The sequence below is a fragment of the Centruroides sculpturatus genome, unplaced genomic scaffold (assembly GCF_000671375.1).
Source record: "Centruroides sculpturatus isolate CEXI.00-Female unplaced genomic scaffold, Cexi_2.0 scaffold175, whole genome shotgun sequence".
Lineage (NCBI taxonomy): Eukaryota > Metazoa > Arthropoda > Arachnida > Scorpiones > Buthidae > Centruroides > Centruroides sculpturatus.
Window position 1 is genome coordinate 759479 of NW_019384486.1, and position 17214 is coordinate 776692.

Genomic DNA, 17214 nt, shown 5'->3' on the forward strand with positions numbered 1-17214 from the left:
TTTCCGTATTTTTAGGCAGCATGCGCTTTTCCTGCCAGTGTCGCCGCAGCCAAACCTTAGAAGAATGTTATGCAATGGCAGGGATCCTTTTTCTGTGCTAGAGCAGTCTGGAGTGTATTCCATCCCATTGGAAAGTAATTTGTAATTTGTAAAAGAGGGTAAGAGAGCTGTCGGTCTTTTAGCTGACTGACTTAGCTCGTTTAGATAGGAATCGAAAAGAAGGTTCGAAGGTAAGATGATAAGCAGCAAGAGGAAGTTAGATAGATAGGAGAGAGGAAGGAAGTGACCATGGGTGCCTGCAATGCCTCAACACACTAAGTAAAACAAAATATGGTTACACGATCCAATAATAGCATGGAAACCATATAAACAAAATGGCGTGGCAATACATACATACAGTATTCAGGGTTAATGTTTACAATTTATATAAGGTAATATCAAGCAATTAATGTAAAACAGGGGAAGTTATATGTACTGTACAAGGCATATACGATCAGGAACCGTCCTTGCTATCTTCATCTGTTTCACTTTCCGATGTTTGGTGGATTGGACTATTGTCATTTGGTTTTTGTTGCTGTTTTTTGAGGTAGTCCGGTTTTAGTTCTTTTGTTTTCTTGACGAATTCCCATTGGAAAGTACAACATCTGGTACTCATACCCAGTATATCGGAGCGACATCCAGAATGTTGTCTTGCCACATCTCTGAACACAAACATTCTATTAGCACGGGTAGGTGCGACACCGAGTTGGCAAGATTGGTGTTGCAACATCAATACACTCTGATGTGGGACCAAGTGGGGATTCTCAAACAGTGTGATAGCAGGAACCTCTTGTATATATAGGAAGCGCTATTTACCAGCGTGCTAAATCCATGCAACACCCCCATGCTGGATGTGCCTTCATTGTGGGTCAACTTATACAATAGGTTAAAAATACTTCGCTAGCTCCGCATTCTCGCAAAATATTCTATTGCTCATGCGTGTCGGCATCAAGTGCGTGTCTTTCAAATTCTCTGTTTTTGTTCTATTTTGATTTTATTCCAATGCTGGTTTGCCATTGCTGTAATTTGAATTTGAAGGTTATTAACTGTTCTTTCAACCTGAAGAAGACGAAAATAGTTTCGTTGAAAGCGCTAGTTGTTTGTAGCAATAGCTGTAGGTTGTTAACGCCTAGATGATAATTTCCTCAACTTTACTTATCCAATATTCGGTGTGAAGTCCAATATTATTTTTCAAAAAGTATTTCATTGTTACTTGTTTATTATAGAAGAATAAACAAGAATAAATATGTTAAATTTTATGAGTTGATTTCTCAATTTTAAATTGATTATTCAAAGTAAGAAATATATTATTAAAAAATTAAATAGATACACAGGATGTGACAGGAAAACCTGACTATTTTCATATGTCCATAATGTCCAGAAAATTTAATATTAAATGTAATTGATTAACACAGAACTGATCATCAATATTTGCCATTTTATTACACATTATTACACTGTATATGTAATTTTTTGCTTTTTTTAAAAAAAGAATCTTCAGTTATTTATTAAAGAGAGTTTGTGCAATAGCACGCAGTTTGAATATTCAAAACTTGATGCTACAGAAGTTTTAAATAGTACACTATCAAGGTAAGAATATGGAAATTTGCAACAATGACTTGAAATATGCTTACGAAATAGTAGATGGCATTTAATGGATATGATATACAAAATTTGAATTCTTAAAACTTGCCATTATATAAACTGTGTTACTGCCAGCACAACCTCACTCTAATAAATAACTGAAGCCTTAAAAAAATAGTATTCTATGCATATTAGAATGGCATGAAATGATGACTATTCTGTACTAATAACTTATATTTAGTGTTAAATTTTGCTATATTATAAATATTTGAGAATAGTCAAGGTTTTCTGGCACATCCTGTATTAAAAAAATCATAATAATATTTACCTTAATAAGAGATTCCTCACTGTAAGTGAATCACAATGATCTGAATTGTCAACTGCAATTAAAATGAAATATTTATTGTATACCAATTATTAAATGTTTTGTCATGTAACATTGATAAATTAGTTACATATTGATTAAAATCAAACATATGGTCTGTCCAAAAATTTTCCAAATTTTCATTAAAACACACACTGTAAAGTAATAATCATAAATTTTTATTTACAATTATTTAAAATACCTCCCTTCCAAATAAGTAAATATTTGCAATGATCATATAATTTTAGAAAACACTGCTGAAAATATTCCTTTTAGATGAGTGAAATAGTCACAATCAAAGCCTTCTGGATGTCCAAAATAGTGTTACTATTTTCCTTTTAGCTTCATTTTCAGTTTTGGGAACAAAAATAGTTACAAGGTGTTGTAATGTCTGATGAATATGATGAATAATCAAGGATGGGACTGAGTTTGAAGTAAGAAAGTTGCACATGGCAATGCACTTGTAAGCCGGAGTATTGTCAAGGAGAAGTGATCAGCTGCCTTGCATTTGGTATTGAGAATAAATCCAATCACTTCTTGCCAGCAAATGCTTTGTAATGCCCAACTAATAATCTCCATTATTTTGGAACAAACTCTTTTGTATAGTTTCATCTGTTCAATTGGTTGATGTTCTCCCACTGCACTCATTGTCAGCCAGTGATTCTCTACATAGACATTCTAAAACTTCACAAACTACTTAAATCATTATCCCATATATCAGTTTATGTCTCTATTCCTCCATAAACCTCCTGTAACATTACTAATGGTTCTGTAACATTTTGCCTATCAGAATCTGATGTTTGCTCTTTCATCCATTGTGACTTCTTCATAAGTGTCACAAAGAATTTCTTGATACTCTTATTCCTGTGGTAAAACAATTGTTAGAGGGATCTCAATCAAACTTACAGAATTTGTGACTTCAATACAGATAGTGCCATTACTACCATACAGAAACTTTTGGAATAGGTCATGTATAAAGGATTAAATGCTATTAAGTTTTATTATTTTTACAACTCTCTCAGGGCCAGTCAAAAAATCCATTAATATACAATATAAAATGCAAAGTATATCACCAATTTTGTTTATGAAGTAGAGAATTGCTTTCTTGTAAAATTGGTTCACCTCTTTCAATTTGCTGTCTGACATGAATCAGTATCCTTATAAAGTTTACTTCAGTACCCCAAAGATAGTAAAATTGCAAGATGAGAGATCAGAATTGTAAATGAAGAAATGGATAAGTGTTGGCAATGGCAGTGTTCTTTAATTAGATTGATGATGTAAGGGCAGGTACTGTTGTAAAGAAGGATAATATCATTGGAGAGCATCCCAGGCCATTTGGACTCAACTGCTTGCCTAGAGAGCATAGAATTTCCTATCATAAAATTGGCTGTGTTTTGTTTATCTAGGAATTCAATAAGGAGATGCCTCATTTTGATCAGAGAACACCATCAGTATTATCTTTCCTGCATCACTCTGATGGACTTGAATTTCTTCAGGAGAGGGAATCTAAGGTGTTTCCATTGAGATCCTGGTGTTTGTGTTCAGGCTCAAAATGGTGCACCCAAGTTTCATCATCAGCTACAATTCATGACAAGAATTTTTTCATTTCCAACCTGTATTTCTAATCATCTGATCCACCTTCTGATTGATATTCAGGTGAGGACCCACTGCACACAGTTCTTTCAGTAGTAAAGATAGTTTGGACAGAACTGTGACTAAGATTCACTAAACAGATGAATTTGTCCTCTGTGACATCTGTTATTGTGAATATGTTCATTGTTTCAATCCAGTTCATCCAAGGAATAGATAAAATACATACTTTTCAAAAATGCCTACTTCAGTCTATGACAACTATCAATAAAATGTTATTCTACAATACACTGCAGTTATCTGTCAATGAATATCAAATGGTCTCATTCATCCTGCAGCTGAAAAGTGTACAATGACTCTATATTCTTTCTGTATCAAAGCCATTGCTCTGCTTGGATAAACATTTTAAATAAACTTGATGATTGTGATTTCTTATTCAACAGTGGTACACATGATGTTTGAAAATAAGCAATAATATTCTTGGTAGCCCTTAGTTTATTATGCACAGTGTTGCCAATTTGAAGGGAGATTAAAGAAATGACAGAGAAATTGCCTAGAATTATGAAGCTGCAATTCAAATAAAACTAATTAAAAGTTTTCATATAAATGCTAATAAAATCAAACAACTGTGGTTTGATAAGGATTGTATTATAATGAGGCAAAAAAAATAACTGTTTAATTGATTATAGAAAATCTTTATTAAAATCTCATTTGATGAATTATATTTAATTAAGAAACAATTCAAAAATCTTTAAGAAAATGAAATTACTAGTAATAGATTACTTTTTAAAATAAAATTGTAAACATGAAAGGTAATCTCTCTTTCTGGAAAATAATTAAAAAATAGAACAAAATTTTTGACTATAACATCAGATTGACTTTTTTTAAAATGCACAAAAAAACAAATTATAATAAAAAGAATGATTTTTTTTCTAAAATTTAGGTTGGATTTTCAGACAATGATTCTATTTTAGACTTTAATTAAGATGTGGATTTAAAAATTAACATATATAAATTGAAAAAAGGATCTACATCTGAAAAAGATAAAGTTCTTCATATCTTTATTAGTATATTTTATATATTCTACAAGGATTTTGTTTATATTTTATTATTGAAAAACTTTGTTTTAAAAATGTTCAATAGTATTCCTCTTGAAGAATTGTTGGTTGATGGAAAGAAATTGTGTGTGTTGTTTCATTAAAAAAAAGCAGAAAAATCAGATCCAATTAATTATAGACCAATAGTTTTAATATTAATGTTGAAAATCATATTTTGTTCACATCTACAAAAATGATTGGAATGCCAAAATATTTAGTAGTAATTTTTATGAAAAGCAAATTAAAGTCAACTACAGATAATTTATTCATTCAATGAACTTTAGAAAAAAAGAGATACAGATTATTTACAAGTTTTATTGACTTTGTCATGTGTGTTTCACTTCACCCGAAGTACAGTTGTATGTAGAACTTAATCCTAATGAATAGTGTTAAATTGATTAGAATAATTTATGAACTGTTTTTGAATATAGAAGCTATTATATATCAGAATGGAGAGTACTCCAATCTTTTTGAAGTTAAGATAGGAATCCCACAGGGGACCATCTCAGTCCTATGTTATTTTATATAAATGATGATCTGGAATTGAATGAAGAAAGATTTAATAGTTGACTGTATCATCTGTATACTGTAATTTTTTTCATTTACTAAAATTTCACTTTGTGTAATTATTCAGATGATCTTTAGGAACAATTCAAAATGAAGAAAGTCAAATAAATGGTATTTTAGGGAAATTACATTATCAATTGGGTCATTTGGAAAGCATTCAAGTTATTTGATGGAAAAAACAAATAGATACATCTATAATCTGTAAGAAGTTTTTTCAAAATGAAAAAGAAACCCATTTGTGTCAAAAATTCTTTTTACTTCTATAATATTCCGTCTTACTTTATGCTTTAATTCAAAATTCAAATTATTTCAATCTAGTAGTATGGAAAGTATAGACAAAACTTTTTAGAATGATACTGTAACTGCATTTTTCAGTTCTAGATTATGTAGCAAGAGAAAAATTGAATAATAGGAATGTTAAGGGAGATTTCTTGAGAATAACAATGAGATTTTTAACTCATCTTTATGCCAATGAAAATGCAGTGACTTATTTGACATACAAAAATATTTAAGAATAGAAACAGATGGTCAAGTAAATTATCTAAGTTTTTTAACAGTTCAAAATTTTTTTCTGAAGTAATATTTAATAATAAAATATTCAGTGGAAAATTATGTCACAATATAAGTCCATTGTTACTCTCAGATTATAATAAATTGTAGACTAGTTAGTTCCACAGCTAGTATAAACAGATTATTATCATAAACAAAAGATAATTCTTTTCATTGTTTAAATCTTCATTACAGTAATGTTAAATAAAGAATTGTAATAAAATATAAATTACACTTCACGCCAACTTTTGAATATATAGTAACTACACTTACATGTTGTGGCGTTACCAACGTCAACTTTTAGAGTATGAAAATGTTTGCTAGTACTTTCAGTAGCATAAAGTTACCGTCATCAGGTAAAGATTTGTTTAATGCAAAAATCAAGACTTCCTATCAAGAACCAATGAATTCCTCAAACAATCAAAGTCTATTATATTAGGTTGTTCAGAAAGAAAGTTCATTTTTTTACCACTAGATGGATTAGTTGTATTTCCCCCCATTTTCATTCTAAACTGTACTATCATTATATATTTTGACAGCTAGCATTTTAAGGCTTATTTGTAAAAAATTTTGTTTGATTCTATGCAATTGTTTATTTTTTGTGTCCCATCAAATATGGAAGATTGAAAGCATCATTTTTGGCATCATTATTTTGCTTTTTATTACCAAAAAGCAAAATGCTGTTCAAGCAAGAAAATAATTGTGGTACATGTATGGAGATGATGTGTTGAGAGAAAAACAGTGCCAAAACTGGTTTACAAAACTTCGTTCTGGCAATTTCAATATTGAAGATGCACCACGTTCTGGATGGCCAGTTGAAGCCAATGAAAACAAAATAAAGGTACTGATTGAAGCAAACTTCCGAATAACAACACACGAAATCACTAAGAGATTAAATTTGTCAAATTGAACTGTTTATGATTACTTTGAAACAAATTGGTTTTGTTTCAAAGCTTGATATATGGGTTCTGCACGTTCTTAAAGAGAGATGCTCTCTTTGGTGGGATTTTAAGGAAATTTTTTTTTGGAGCTTTTACCAGACAATTTAACAATTGATTCGAAAGTGTACTGCCATTGAGTAAATAAATTGAGTAATATCATCAAACAGAAAAGGCAGCCACAATTGATCAACAAAACAGGCGTAGTGTTTTACCACAATAATGCTAAATTTCACACAAGTTTGGTAACTCATCAGAAACTGTTATAACTTAGATGGGATGTGCTATCACACCAACCATATTCACCAGATTGAGCACACTCAGATTATTACTTGTTCTGGTCTATACAAATTTTTTTAACTGTAACACATTTACTTGAATTGACAATGTCAAAAATCACTTGGATCAGTTTTTTGTAAGCAATGATCAAAACTTTTATGAATGTGAAATTATGCTACTACCAGAAACAATGACAACAGGTATTTGACCAAAATGGCTGATATATAATTCAATAAAATATTTATTTATTATAAAAATGTGTTTTTTCCACGGAAAAGAAACGAACTTACTTTCTGAACAACCCAATACTAAAACAGGACCCCACGTCTACAATATTAAGAAAGACACGTAAAATTATAGCACTTCCAGGAATTGTAGATTCCTTAGTCAGTCTTCTCAATCCACCAACAAATGTTGTTTGTCCTAGATTGTTTTTCAAGGTCAAACCGCATAAACCTGCTTGGCCTTTAAAAACTTTAGACAACAAATGATCCCATCCTACATACTACTTAGAAGCTGCACTAGCAAAACAAATTACTGCTTTAATTCCACCTTCTGAATTTGTGACCACTGCCTCTATGGATGCTAAATCAATCATCTTATACAAATTAGAAAACCTCCCTACCAACTCGTACCGACTGTACAAAGTTGATGTGATTTCCTTATATCCATCAGTACCATATTTTGAGGCCATCAAGCTTGCAAATAACCTGCTTCTTAATTCTGGTTATCCAACATCACATGTTTTACATTTGTGTGAAGCTCTCTTCCTCATTACTGAAAATAATTATTTTCAATTTAATGGAAAAATATATAAACAAACACAGGGAACACCAAATGGGTTCCCCATTATCACCTATTTTAGCAGAACTTATTATGAGGAACATAGAACATCATATATTCAACACCCCCATGACCATCTGTTATCCAATTATGTATCTGTGTTATGTTGATGACGTGCTATTTGCATGGGAAGGTTCTAATGAAGACAGAACAATTTATTCAATCATTGGCCTCTGTTTATCCTTTGATCAAGTTCATTGTAGAGGAAGAACAATATGCCAGAATCTCATTCTTAGATCTAAAAATTCATACATCTCCTGATCTTCTATTTTTTGTCCATCATAGAAACAACAAAGCACCACAAATTATCTCCGCTACAGCCTTTCAGCCATTAAACTTCATGAACTCTGCTACATCTTCCCTTATACAGAGGGCATTCCTTCTCCCTTCCACCCAAGCACTAGCACAGTGTTTTTCAACCTGTGGGTCGCGACCCCCAGGGGGTCGCGAAGCCTTACACGGGGGGTCGTGGGTAAAAGAAAAAGACAAGTGTTTGTAGGTCCTACACTACATTAAAAAAACTACAATTTCAGCGAGAAGGCTGTACCTGTTTATTTTACAGTACAATTGGTTTTTTGATCGATATGTAGGTCTCAACCATGGGTGTAGCCAGGGAGGGGCGTGGGCGGGTACGGCCCAACCCAGAAAATCATAGCCGTAAAAGTGTTGAGCTGATTTGCAGAAAGAAATAGAAAAAGTAGAAAAGTAGAAGCTGAAAATTCTGATCTTAAAAAAAAGGTCAACAGCACCCTGTGCCCAATGTTATAATTAAAGGAAGTTTCATACTTTATGTGTGTTAAGTTATTGTCGATTCTTCCGAAATTTTCAATTTAATCAACAATAATTTATCTCAACAGAAAGAAAATTAAATACATAGTTTTTAAAATCACTGATATAGTTTTAATGTGGCCCTAGGGGGGTCGCCAGAATTTTTTAACTTGTAAAGAGGTCGCGTATTCAAGAAGGTTGAAAAACACTGCACTAGCAGATAAAGAATTACTAATCATTAACAGAGCAATGAAAAAGCTGGATATTCTCTATCTAAATTTCATTTCCTTCAAAATTGCATCAAAAATAAATTATTTCCACAATCATTTCTTAGTAACAAAAAAAATCTAAAAATAGCACATCCTCCAATACAGTTTTTAGTCCCTATCTCTCTAAAAACAGCACATCTTTTTAGAAAGAACAGTTTTATTTTACCAATACCCCCAAAACCAACTCTAAGAAGACTATTATTCAATGACAGAGATATATTTCAATTTAGAATAAAATTTCAATTATGAATGAAAAATCTGGGATCTATCAAATTCCACTAAAACATGCTCTGTCAGGAGAAGAAACTAGCTACATGGGAGCCACGGCCAGAATGTTAAATTCTCGCTTCCTATAACATCAGGAGGACATCAGAAACAGTAGGCCATCAATGGAATTAGCAAAAAAAAAAAAGTGCTTGACCAAAATTATCAGCCACTCTGGACCCAAACAAAATTACTCAAATGGTGCAACAATCGGAAAGAATTTTTTATTTGGGAGAACCTCTACATAACAGCTACAACTCCATGCAACACCCCAACCCTTGAAATCCCACAATTATGGGTTACATTGTTCAAGCGATTCAATTTATAGCTTTAATTCCTTTTTGTGTAATCATTATTGCTTTTGCTCACTATGTAATCTTGAGAAAATTACACCACTCATTATTGCCGTTCATATTTTTAGAACATCATTCTAATTTGAATTCATTTTATATTCCATCCACGTGCTGTATTTCATTTCAAATTGTTCAAAAGCTTAAAATTCAATAGCTGTTATATTTGATATTCGTTTGATGATGGTAACTTTTTGCTACTGTAAGTACTAGTGAACATTTTCATACTCTAAAAGTTGATATTGGTAATGCCATAACACGTAAGTGTAATTACTATATAAAGAATTGTATTATTTTTTTAAGGAAAACATGTTTCATTTATTTGTTGAATGTAAAGAAATGTCTCATATTAATTCTGATAGAAAATAAATGAAAATTATTCTGGTTTAATTTCATAATTTGTCAAGAATATCTGTTATCAAAATGTGTAAGTTTCTTGCAATAATATTTCAAAAACTTCAGAATAACTTCTGACAATTTTTGTAATAGTCAGGAGTTATCCTGAAAAGATAGTATAAAAAAACTGGTTTTTGTAAAAAAATGGCTCCATTGGTTTTGGGGAATCACCCCTTGAGACTAATAAACTAAACTAAATATCAATAAAATTATGAATTCTTATATTAGTTTTTAATATGAGATGCAGGTCTATGTTCAATTAATTTCAATTCCAGAAAAAAACTGACTTTTCAATAAGTAAAGAAAAATTAATATACATATTTACCTTCAGCAATTCCCCAAGGATATTTTCTACCCCTTATTTGTTTACCAGTTGCATTTATCAGTGCATTACTTCCTATAATTGCAAAAGGAACTTTTTGCTATAAAAAAGATACATAATCATTAATCTTAATAAAAAGTTAATAATAAATAATAGTGTTTATAAAGTAGCATACCTTAATAATTTTGTGTGTTTTGTTGTCATCATCATTATCACATGATGGAAAATCATAAATTTTAATCTTATGTTTTGCCAACTGTCCTAAAATCTAAATAAATTTAATTATTAATATGAAATTAAAAACTAATATATAAAATAAATTTATTTCAACACGCACATGTAAAAAATATTATTATTATTATTATTATTTTTTTTTTAAATTTAATAATATATCAATGCATCAATCACATTATTATCTGCAATGAATTTTTGATATTTATTACAGTAACCATATCGATCTTACAAGTATATTTTTAAACATTTGCTTTTTAATGCACATGATCATTGGATATATTGTGTATATTGCAATATTGCTTAAGTTTCTTTATATCCAATGATCCAATATTGCTTTAAGTCTCTTAGAAGAAACATTTCCAGTTGAGAGGTAAGCTATTGATGTATTGTTTCTTCATTTTTTGGTCCATGACAAAAAAAAAAAATCTGATTATACAAAAATGCTCTAACAGGGTTCGCCTTTCCATTCATTCCCTGACTTTCCACCAAATTTTCCAGTAAAAATTTTACTAGTTTAGTGTCATAAACAGACAAGTAACAGAGCTTCACATTAAGTGGAAAACAAATCATTTCACAAATTTAATTCTTGAAAACACATCTTTGATATTTGAAATGCTATTTTGAATCATGATAAAAATGTATACTTGGGACCCAAGAGTAAATTTTTATGAAAAAATTTTTTACACACCATATATTTTATACATATATATGTTTGTCTTCTATTTTAATTTTAATTTATTATAGATTTGCTAGAATTACTTAAATTTTCAACAAATAAACCATTCCCTTCAAGAATCAGAAAAGTGTTATTAAAAGTAAAATGTTTCCAAAATATTCAATGTTATATTATCATTCATTATCAACTCAAATATAAAAATTATGATAATGACAACAGTTAAAAAGTTTTTCATTTAATAAAACTTCTGATTTCTATAAGAAACCTGAATTGTTAATGTAGTTATACAGTTTAAAAAATCATTTTATAAGAAACTAGCAGACCCCACCACGCATTGTTGTGGCTCAAAATGTATCTATTATAAATTTATAACACTTCCCCCGTGGGGGAAATTTTTCGAAAAATTTCTTCTTAGTGTACATTCTCTTGACGTACCCTATTAAAACGCAATCAAAAACGCAAAAACCCGCATCTAAAATAATATAATAGAAGCCAAGTTTTTCATAGTAAGCCTTAATTCTGTTCCTCTCCCCCTCGGGGGAATATCGAAAAATCCCTTCTTAGTGTACATTCTGTTGACATAGCCTATTAAAACGCAATCAAAAACGCAAAAAAATCGCATCTAAAATAGTATAAATAGAAGCAGAGTTCTTTACGGTAAGCCTTAATCCTAACCATCGCCCTTCAGTGGGGGGGAATTTCGACATGTATATTATATAAAAACACGTGTGTATTCGAATGCAGCGTTGTGTGAAAATTTCAAAGGAATCGGTAGGAACAAATGAACATTACATTTTTATTTATATAGGTAGATAGAAGATGATCTGCTTTAGTTCATTTTCACAGAAAAGCAAACTTAGGGCGTCGTACTTGTAGCGCCATCTGTTGGACATAAAGCCTTAACCTAGATTATATTTTTTAATTTATATGAATGTTTATCGGAATAATATACAGCCTATGTCCACCCTGAGGTTCCATTCTAAATATTGGTGAAAGAATTTTTGAAATCAGATGAGTAGTTTCAGAGATTACCTGCTGCAAAGAAACTTACATACATACATACAAACATTACCTCTTTATAATATTAGTATAGATTATAATATACTTACAGTTCTTTTACAGAGTTCACATTCTTCTAGTGTCATTGTATCAGCTTTGGCAATAAGAGGAATAATATTTACTTTGTCATGTAATTGTTTTAAAAATTCAATATCAAGAAGTTTCAATCTGTTAAAATAAAATTTTGCACATTAATTTTATGTACTTTCAAAGAAATCAATAAAATATAAATCAAGAAAACAAATACCCATATACTGATGGTGAAATAAAATACAAACAACAATGTACTCGTCTATCAGAAATGTAACTTCGCTGCACATTTGATTCAGCTTCTAAATAATCTTCATATCTTTGATTTATATATTCAAGTATTGGCTTCCAACTATTAAAATATAATTAATAATGTTTATAACAGCAAATTTTAAACCAACAAGAACTTAAAAATAATGCATCACTTTGTGACTGATATACTAACTTATGAAACTTAACATAATTTCATGTTTTTTCTTAATCTTATTAAATTTTCAAAAATTACTATAATAAACATACCATTCTGAATTATCTACAGCATCTCCAAATCCAGGAGTGTCTACAACCGTTAATGTTAATTTTACACCATTCTCTGAAAGAAGCACCCTAGTTGTTTCTACCTGAAAAATGTTGAGAACTTTAAGTGTCTTTTTTTGACAATTTATTATATTTTATAGTTTTTTTGAAGAACTGGTTGATAGTGTATTACAGTCAAACTCTGTGTATATGTTCCTGGAATTATCATTTTCCCACAATTTACATCATATTTTTCTGGTCCTGAATTTTTCCCTACAATTTATGTAAAATTTTCCCATAAATAACATTTTTCTATATTCCTGCAATTTACATATTTTTATTGATAAATACAGAATTTTTAAAGTGATGATTTCAAAAACAAGACAAAATAAAAACTAAATAAATAAATTTTTAATAGTGTAGGTGACGCTACTCAGAAATCTACAATTTTTTACAGTTTTATAATGTTAGAGTAACTTTTTCCATGCATTATGTGCTTTGATATTTTAATCCTCCTAAATTATTTATTGTCTTCTTTAACACTAATTCTTTGATATTTGACCTTTTTTAATTGTATCTCTAACTTTCAAAACTTTACATAGAATTAAAGATATAGTGCACAGTATCTTGAGTAAAAACAAAATGGAATAAACATAATAAACATTTCCTTAAAATTAATTTATATTTTTTGGAGGTCCCCTGAACAGTGTAAAGAGGTTTTTACTAACTGAAATTCTTATATAAACAATATAATTTACAGTTACTTACTTTAATACAGTTTTATGAACAAGTTCCAAGAAACAAAATAAATTAATAAAAACACACACACACACACATATATTTTTTTACAACTACATTTTGAAATTTTACAAATAAAATTATAAAATAATTAATTAGACAGCAAGTTTATCAGGACATTTAACTCTTTCTATCCTAGAGGCAGTAAAAAAGCTATTTATTTATTTTTATAGTATTTTAGCATGTATATTATTATTATTATACAGTATTTAGTGGATTATACTCGGTTGATACCGGTGGCTGTGTACTATGCCAAACCAGAGTCAAGGCATAGCAACCAAAACAAAACAAAAATTAAATAAGTGTGTCAGTGTCTGTATTCAGGAATTTCCTAAGAATGTGGTATGTATTCAATATAGTGGCCTTCTGTAGTGTGATGTATGTATTTCTATTCAATTGTAATGTTCTCAGGCTTTTGTGTAGTGAGTGTGGTATCACACCTGTACAGGAGAGAATGACAGGTACAATAAGCACACTTTCCATCCTCCACAGATGCCTTATTTCCTGGGCAAGTTCTGTGTACTTTCTATTTTTTTCAGTGAATGTGTTTTGTATACAGTAATACCCCGAACTTACGCGATAGGTGGGACCGAGCGATAACTGCGTAAGTCGAATTCGCGTAAGTCAGGGTATAATTTCGCAATTTGTGTAAAATCCAAGTCGGATGTATGTAAGCTAATAAATGTTCTCGTTAATCTTATCTCATCTTTTGATTCGCTCACGGTTACAAGAAATCACCACATAGAGTCTCTCGAGTCTCCGTAGATATAACAAACACAGAAATAAATAACACAAAATAAATTGTAGCTATGTGTCAATTCCGCATGACACGTCCGAACATGTAAGCTGAACAATAGTGTAGGGGGGAGTAATCGAGAGTTGCGTGGCGCTCAAACAAAAGATGAATCGACGAGATTTGAAAATCGCATAACTCCAGGTTCGCGTAAGTCGGGGTAGCATAAGTCGAGATATTACTGTATTGTGAGTGTTTGGAATGGATATCTCTATAATGTATATGATTTTATTGTGTTTGTCAATGAGTATGATGTCTGGTCTGTTCTGGTAAATTGTTTTATCTGTGATTATGGCTCTGTTGTAGTACATTTTGTGTGTGTTGTTTTCCAATACTGTCTGTTGAATGTATATGTACAGTAGAGCGTCGTTTTCCGAAAGTCGGTTATCTGAAAGCATTCCAGTCGGCAAATTTAAAATTTCGATAGTGCTGTGGCGCTGCAATCTTTGGCTATATCTTGGGCTACTCCAATATTTTTTTGGTTGGTGTGTGTGTTTTAGCTGGCACTTTTGCGTGGTGTTTTTCTGAGGATTGTGTGTCGTGCTGAATCAAACGTTTTTGATACTAGATCAACTTCTAAAGTATATTTTTTTGGTTTTTATATTTTTAAATATATTTATTTTGTCTGTACAAAATAAAAAAAATAATTTTTAATGATATAATAGCCATGATTATTATTTTAAAAAGTTTTTGTTAGGCTTAACATCGACGAAAATTCAACACGAAGCGACACGCAATGGAGAAAAATTTCAACACGGGATGGGTTAATATATTTTTTTGTACATGATCGGTTAACCGAAAAATAAGTTTTCCGAACAACCCCAGTCACCAATTGATTCGGATAAACGACACTCTACTGTAGTATGGTTCATGGATGTCTAATAATTTGTGTTTGTTTGCAAGCTCTTTATGTATTTGCTTCTTGATTATGTCTATGTAAATTATCTGTTTGTGCCAAGAGCTTGCAACCAGAAGTGATGTGTTGTATAGTTTCTGGCATGATGTGACATTTATGATTGTTGTATTTTTGAGTATGTGTTTTCTGTAGTTTTTAGTATTTATGACCTGATCCTGTATATCAATCATGAATCCTTCTGTCTCCCCAAAGTTTTTTCCACAAAATCCTGGGCCAGGTCATAAGGATGCCTACCATGGACTGCCTTTTGATCCCATGATTGCTTGATGGTGTCTATGCTTTTTATATGTTGTGTCATGTCTGTATGATGTGAGTGAAAATTTAATGGTGTGTTATTTGAGTCTGCTTGAGTTACTGCTTTATGTAACTGTGATGTTTCTTGTTTTTTGTAGAAAAACTTTTGCAGTGACTGCATTTGTTTGTAGTTAAGTCATCATGCCACATCCCCATCTTTACGTGGAAGGGTTAATCTTTCTGTGGCAGATTCAGGATGATATTGTTTATGCTTAGTAAGCGTTGTTCTTGTTTTCCTTGGAGTTGCTCAAGATCTGTGTGAGTCCAATGTATAACTCCAAAAGAGTATGTGAGTACTGGGATGACATATGTGTTTCTTACTTTAACTGTATGTTTTGCATTTAACTGTGTTCCGAGGATAGCATTTAACCTACTTTGGTATTCTTTAATTAATCTTTGCTTTATTTGTGTATGTTCCATTAGTTTGGCCTGTTGGAATCCTAAATACTTGTAGAACTCGCCCTCTTCCATGCATTCAATAATGTCTCCATTTCCAAGTGCAAAATCTTCTTTCTTCAGGATTCTTTTTCTATGTGAAGTGTTTTGCATTTGTCTAAGCCAAACTCCATTTGTATGTCCTTGGTGTATGAATGTGTGATTTGTAGGAGTTGATGAAGTTGTTTTTGTGTGGATGCATAAAGTTTTATGTCGTCCATGTACATGAGATGTGACAGTGTAAACTGTGTTGTTTTTTCATGTCTGATATTGTAGCCATAATGCGTGTTGTTTAACATGTTGGATAATGGGTTCAGGGCTAGGCAGAACCAGAGAGGACTCAAGGAATCTCCTTGAAAAATTCCTCGCCTAATGAATATTTCGTTTGTTTGTATGGAAGTGTTACTAACCCTGAGATGTAGTGTTGTTCTCCAGTGCTGCATAGTGTTTTCGAAGAATGCAATGAGTGATGGATGTATTTTGTACATGTGTAGAATATGTAGCAGCCAACTGTGTGGAACACTGTCGAATGCTTTTCTGTAGTCTATATATGCCATGTGTATGTTTCTGTGTTGTTTGTGTGCTTGCCGTAGAATGACTGAATCTATGAGTAACTGTTCTTTGCATCCCCTGTGATTTCTACGGCAACCTTTTTGTTGTTCTGTAAGAATGTCGTGTTCTTCAACATGTTTGTATATTTTGTTTGTGATACAGGATGTCAATAATTTGTAGAGTGTTGGAAGACATGTAATTGGTCTGTATTGTGGGGGTTCTGTGATGTTGCTGTTTTTAGGTTTCATGTAGGTGATGCCCTAAGTAAGAAATTTTGGTATGTCTTGTGGATTGATGATGATGTGTGTTAGATGTTTAGCTAGTTCCTTGTGCAGTGATGTAAATTTTTTGTACCAGAAATTGTGAATGTTGTCTACACCAGGTGTCTTCGAGTTGTGTGTTCTGTTAACAGTGTAGCAGATGTCATGTATGTTTATTTCAGCACAGGGCATAATTGGTATATTGTGCAAGTTTCTGTTCTCCTTCTCGATCCAGCCTGCATCAGCATTGTGTGTAACAGCACTGGACCAAAGAGAAGACCAATAAGTTGCGAGTTCTTCTGTTGGTATGCCACTGTTCTATGTATCAGTGTTTGTTTTGGTACTAATTTGTCTGTAAACATTTTTTCGTTGTTTGTAAATAATTTACTTTGTTGTTTTTGTAGTGTACATGTTTTGTATTGTTTGAGTCTA

At 31.4% G+C, this 17214-nt stretch overlaps 1 protein-coding gene and 1 long non-coding RNA gene across 3 annotated transcripts in view; one reads left to right on the top strand and one right to left on the bottom strand.

Annotated features, from left to right (window-relative positions):
• The window catches only part of LOC111621612, a 52086-nt gene that overhangs the window by 28818 nt on the left and 6054 nt on the right, over window positions 1-17214 (top strand). The gene's annotated exons all lie outside the window — the stretch shown is intronic.
• Window positions 1-17214, bottom strand: part of LOC111621611 (septin-7-like) — a 51091-nt gene that overhangs the window by 14743 nt on the left and 19134 nt on the right. For both annotated transcript variants that reach the window (XM_023363803.1, XM_023363804.1), the window contains exons 4-9: window positions 12738-12838; window positions 12436-12570; window positions 12239-12356; window positions 10395-10487; window positions 10223-10319; window positions 1952-2003 (exon numbers count right to left, since the gene is read on the bottom strand). In XM_023363803.1, the coding sequence (XP_023219571.1) occupies window positions 1952-2003; window positions 10223-10319; window positions 10395-10487; window positions 12239-12356; window positions 12436-12570; window positions 12738-12838 (596 nt within the window). The remainder of the gene's footprint in view (window positions 1-1951; window positions 2004-10222; window positions 10320-10394; window positions 10488-12238; window positions 12357-12435; window positions 12571-12737; window positions 12839-17214) is intronic.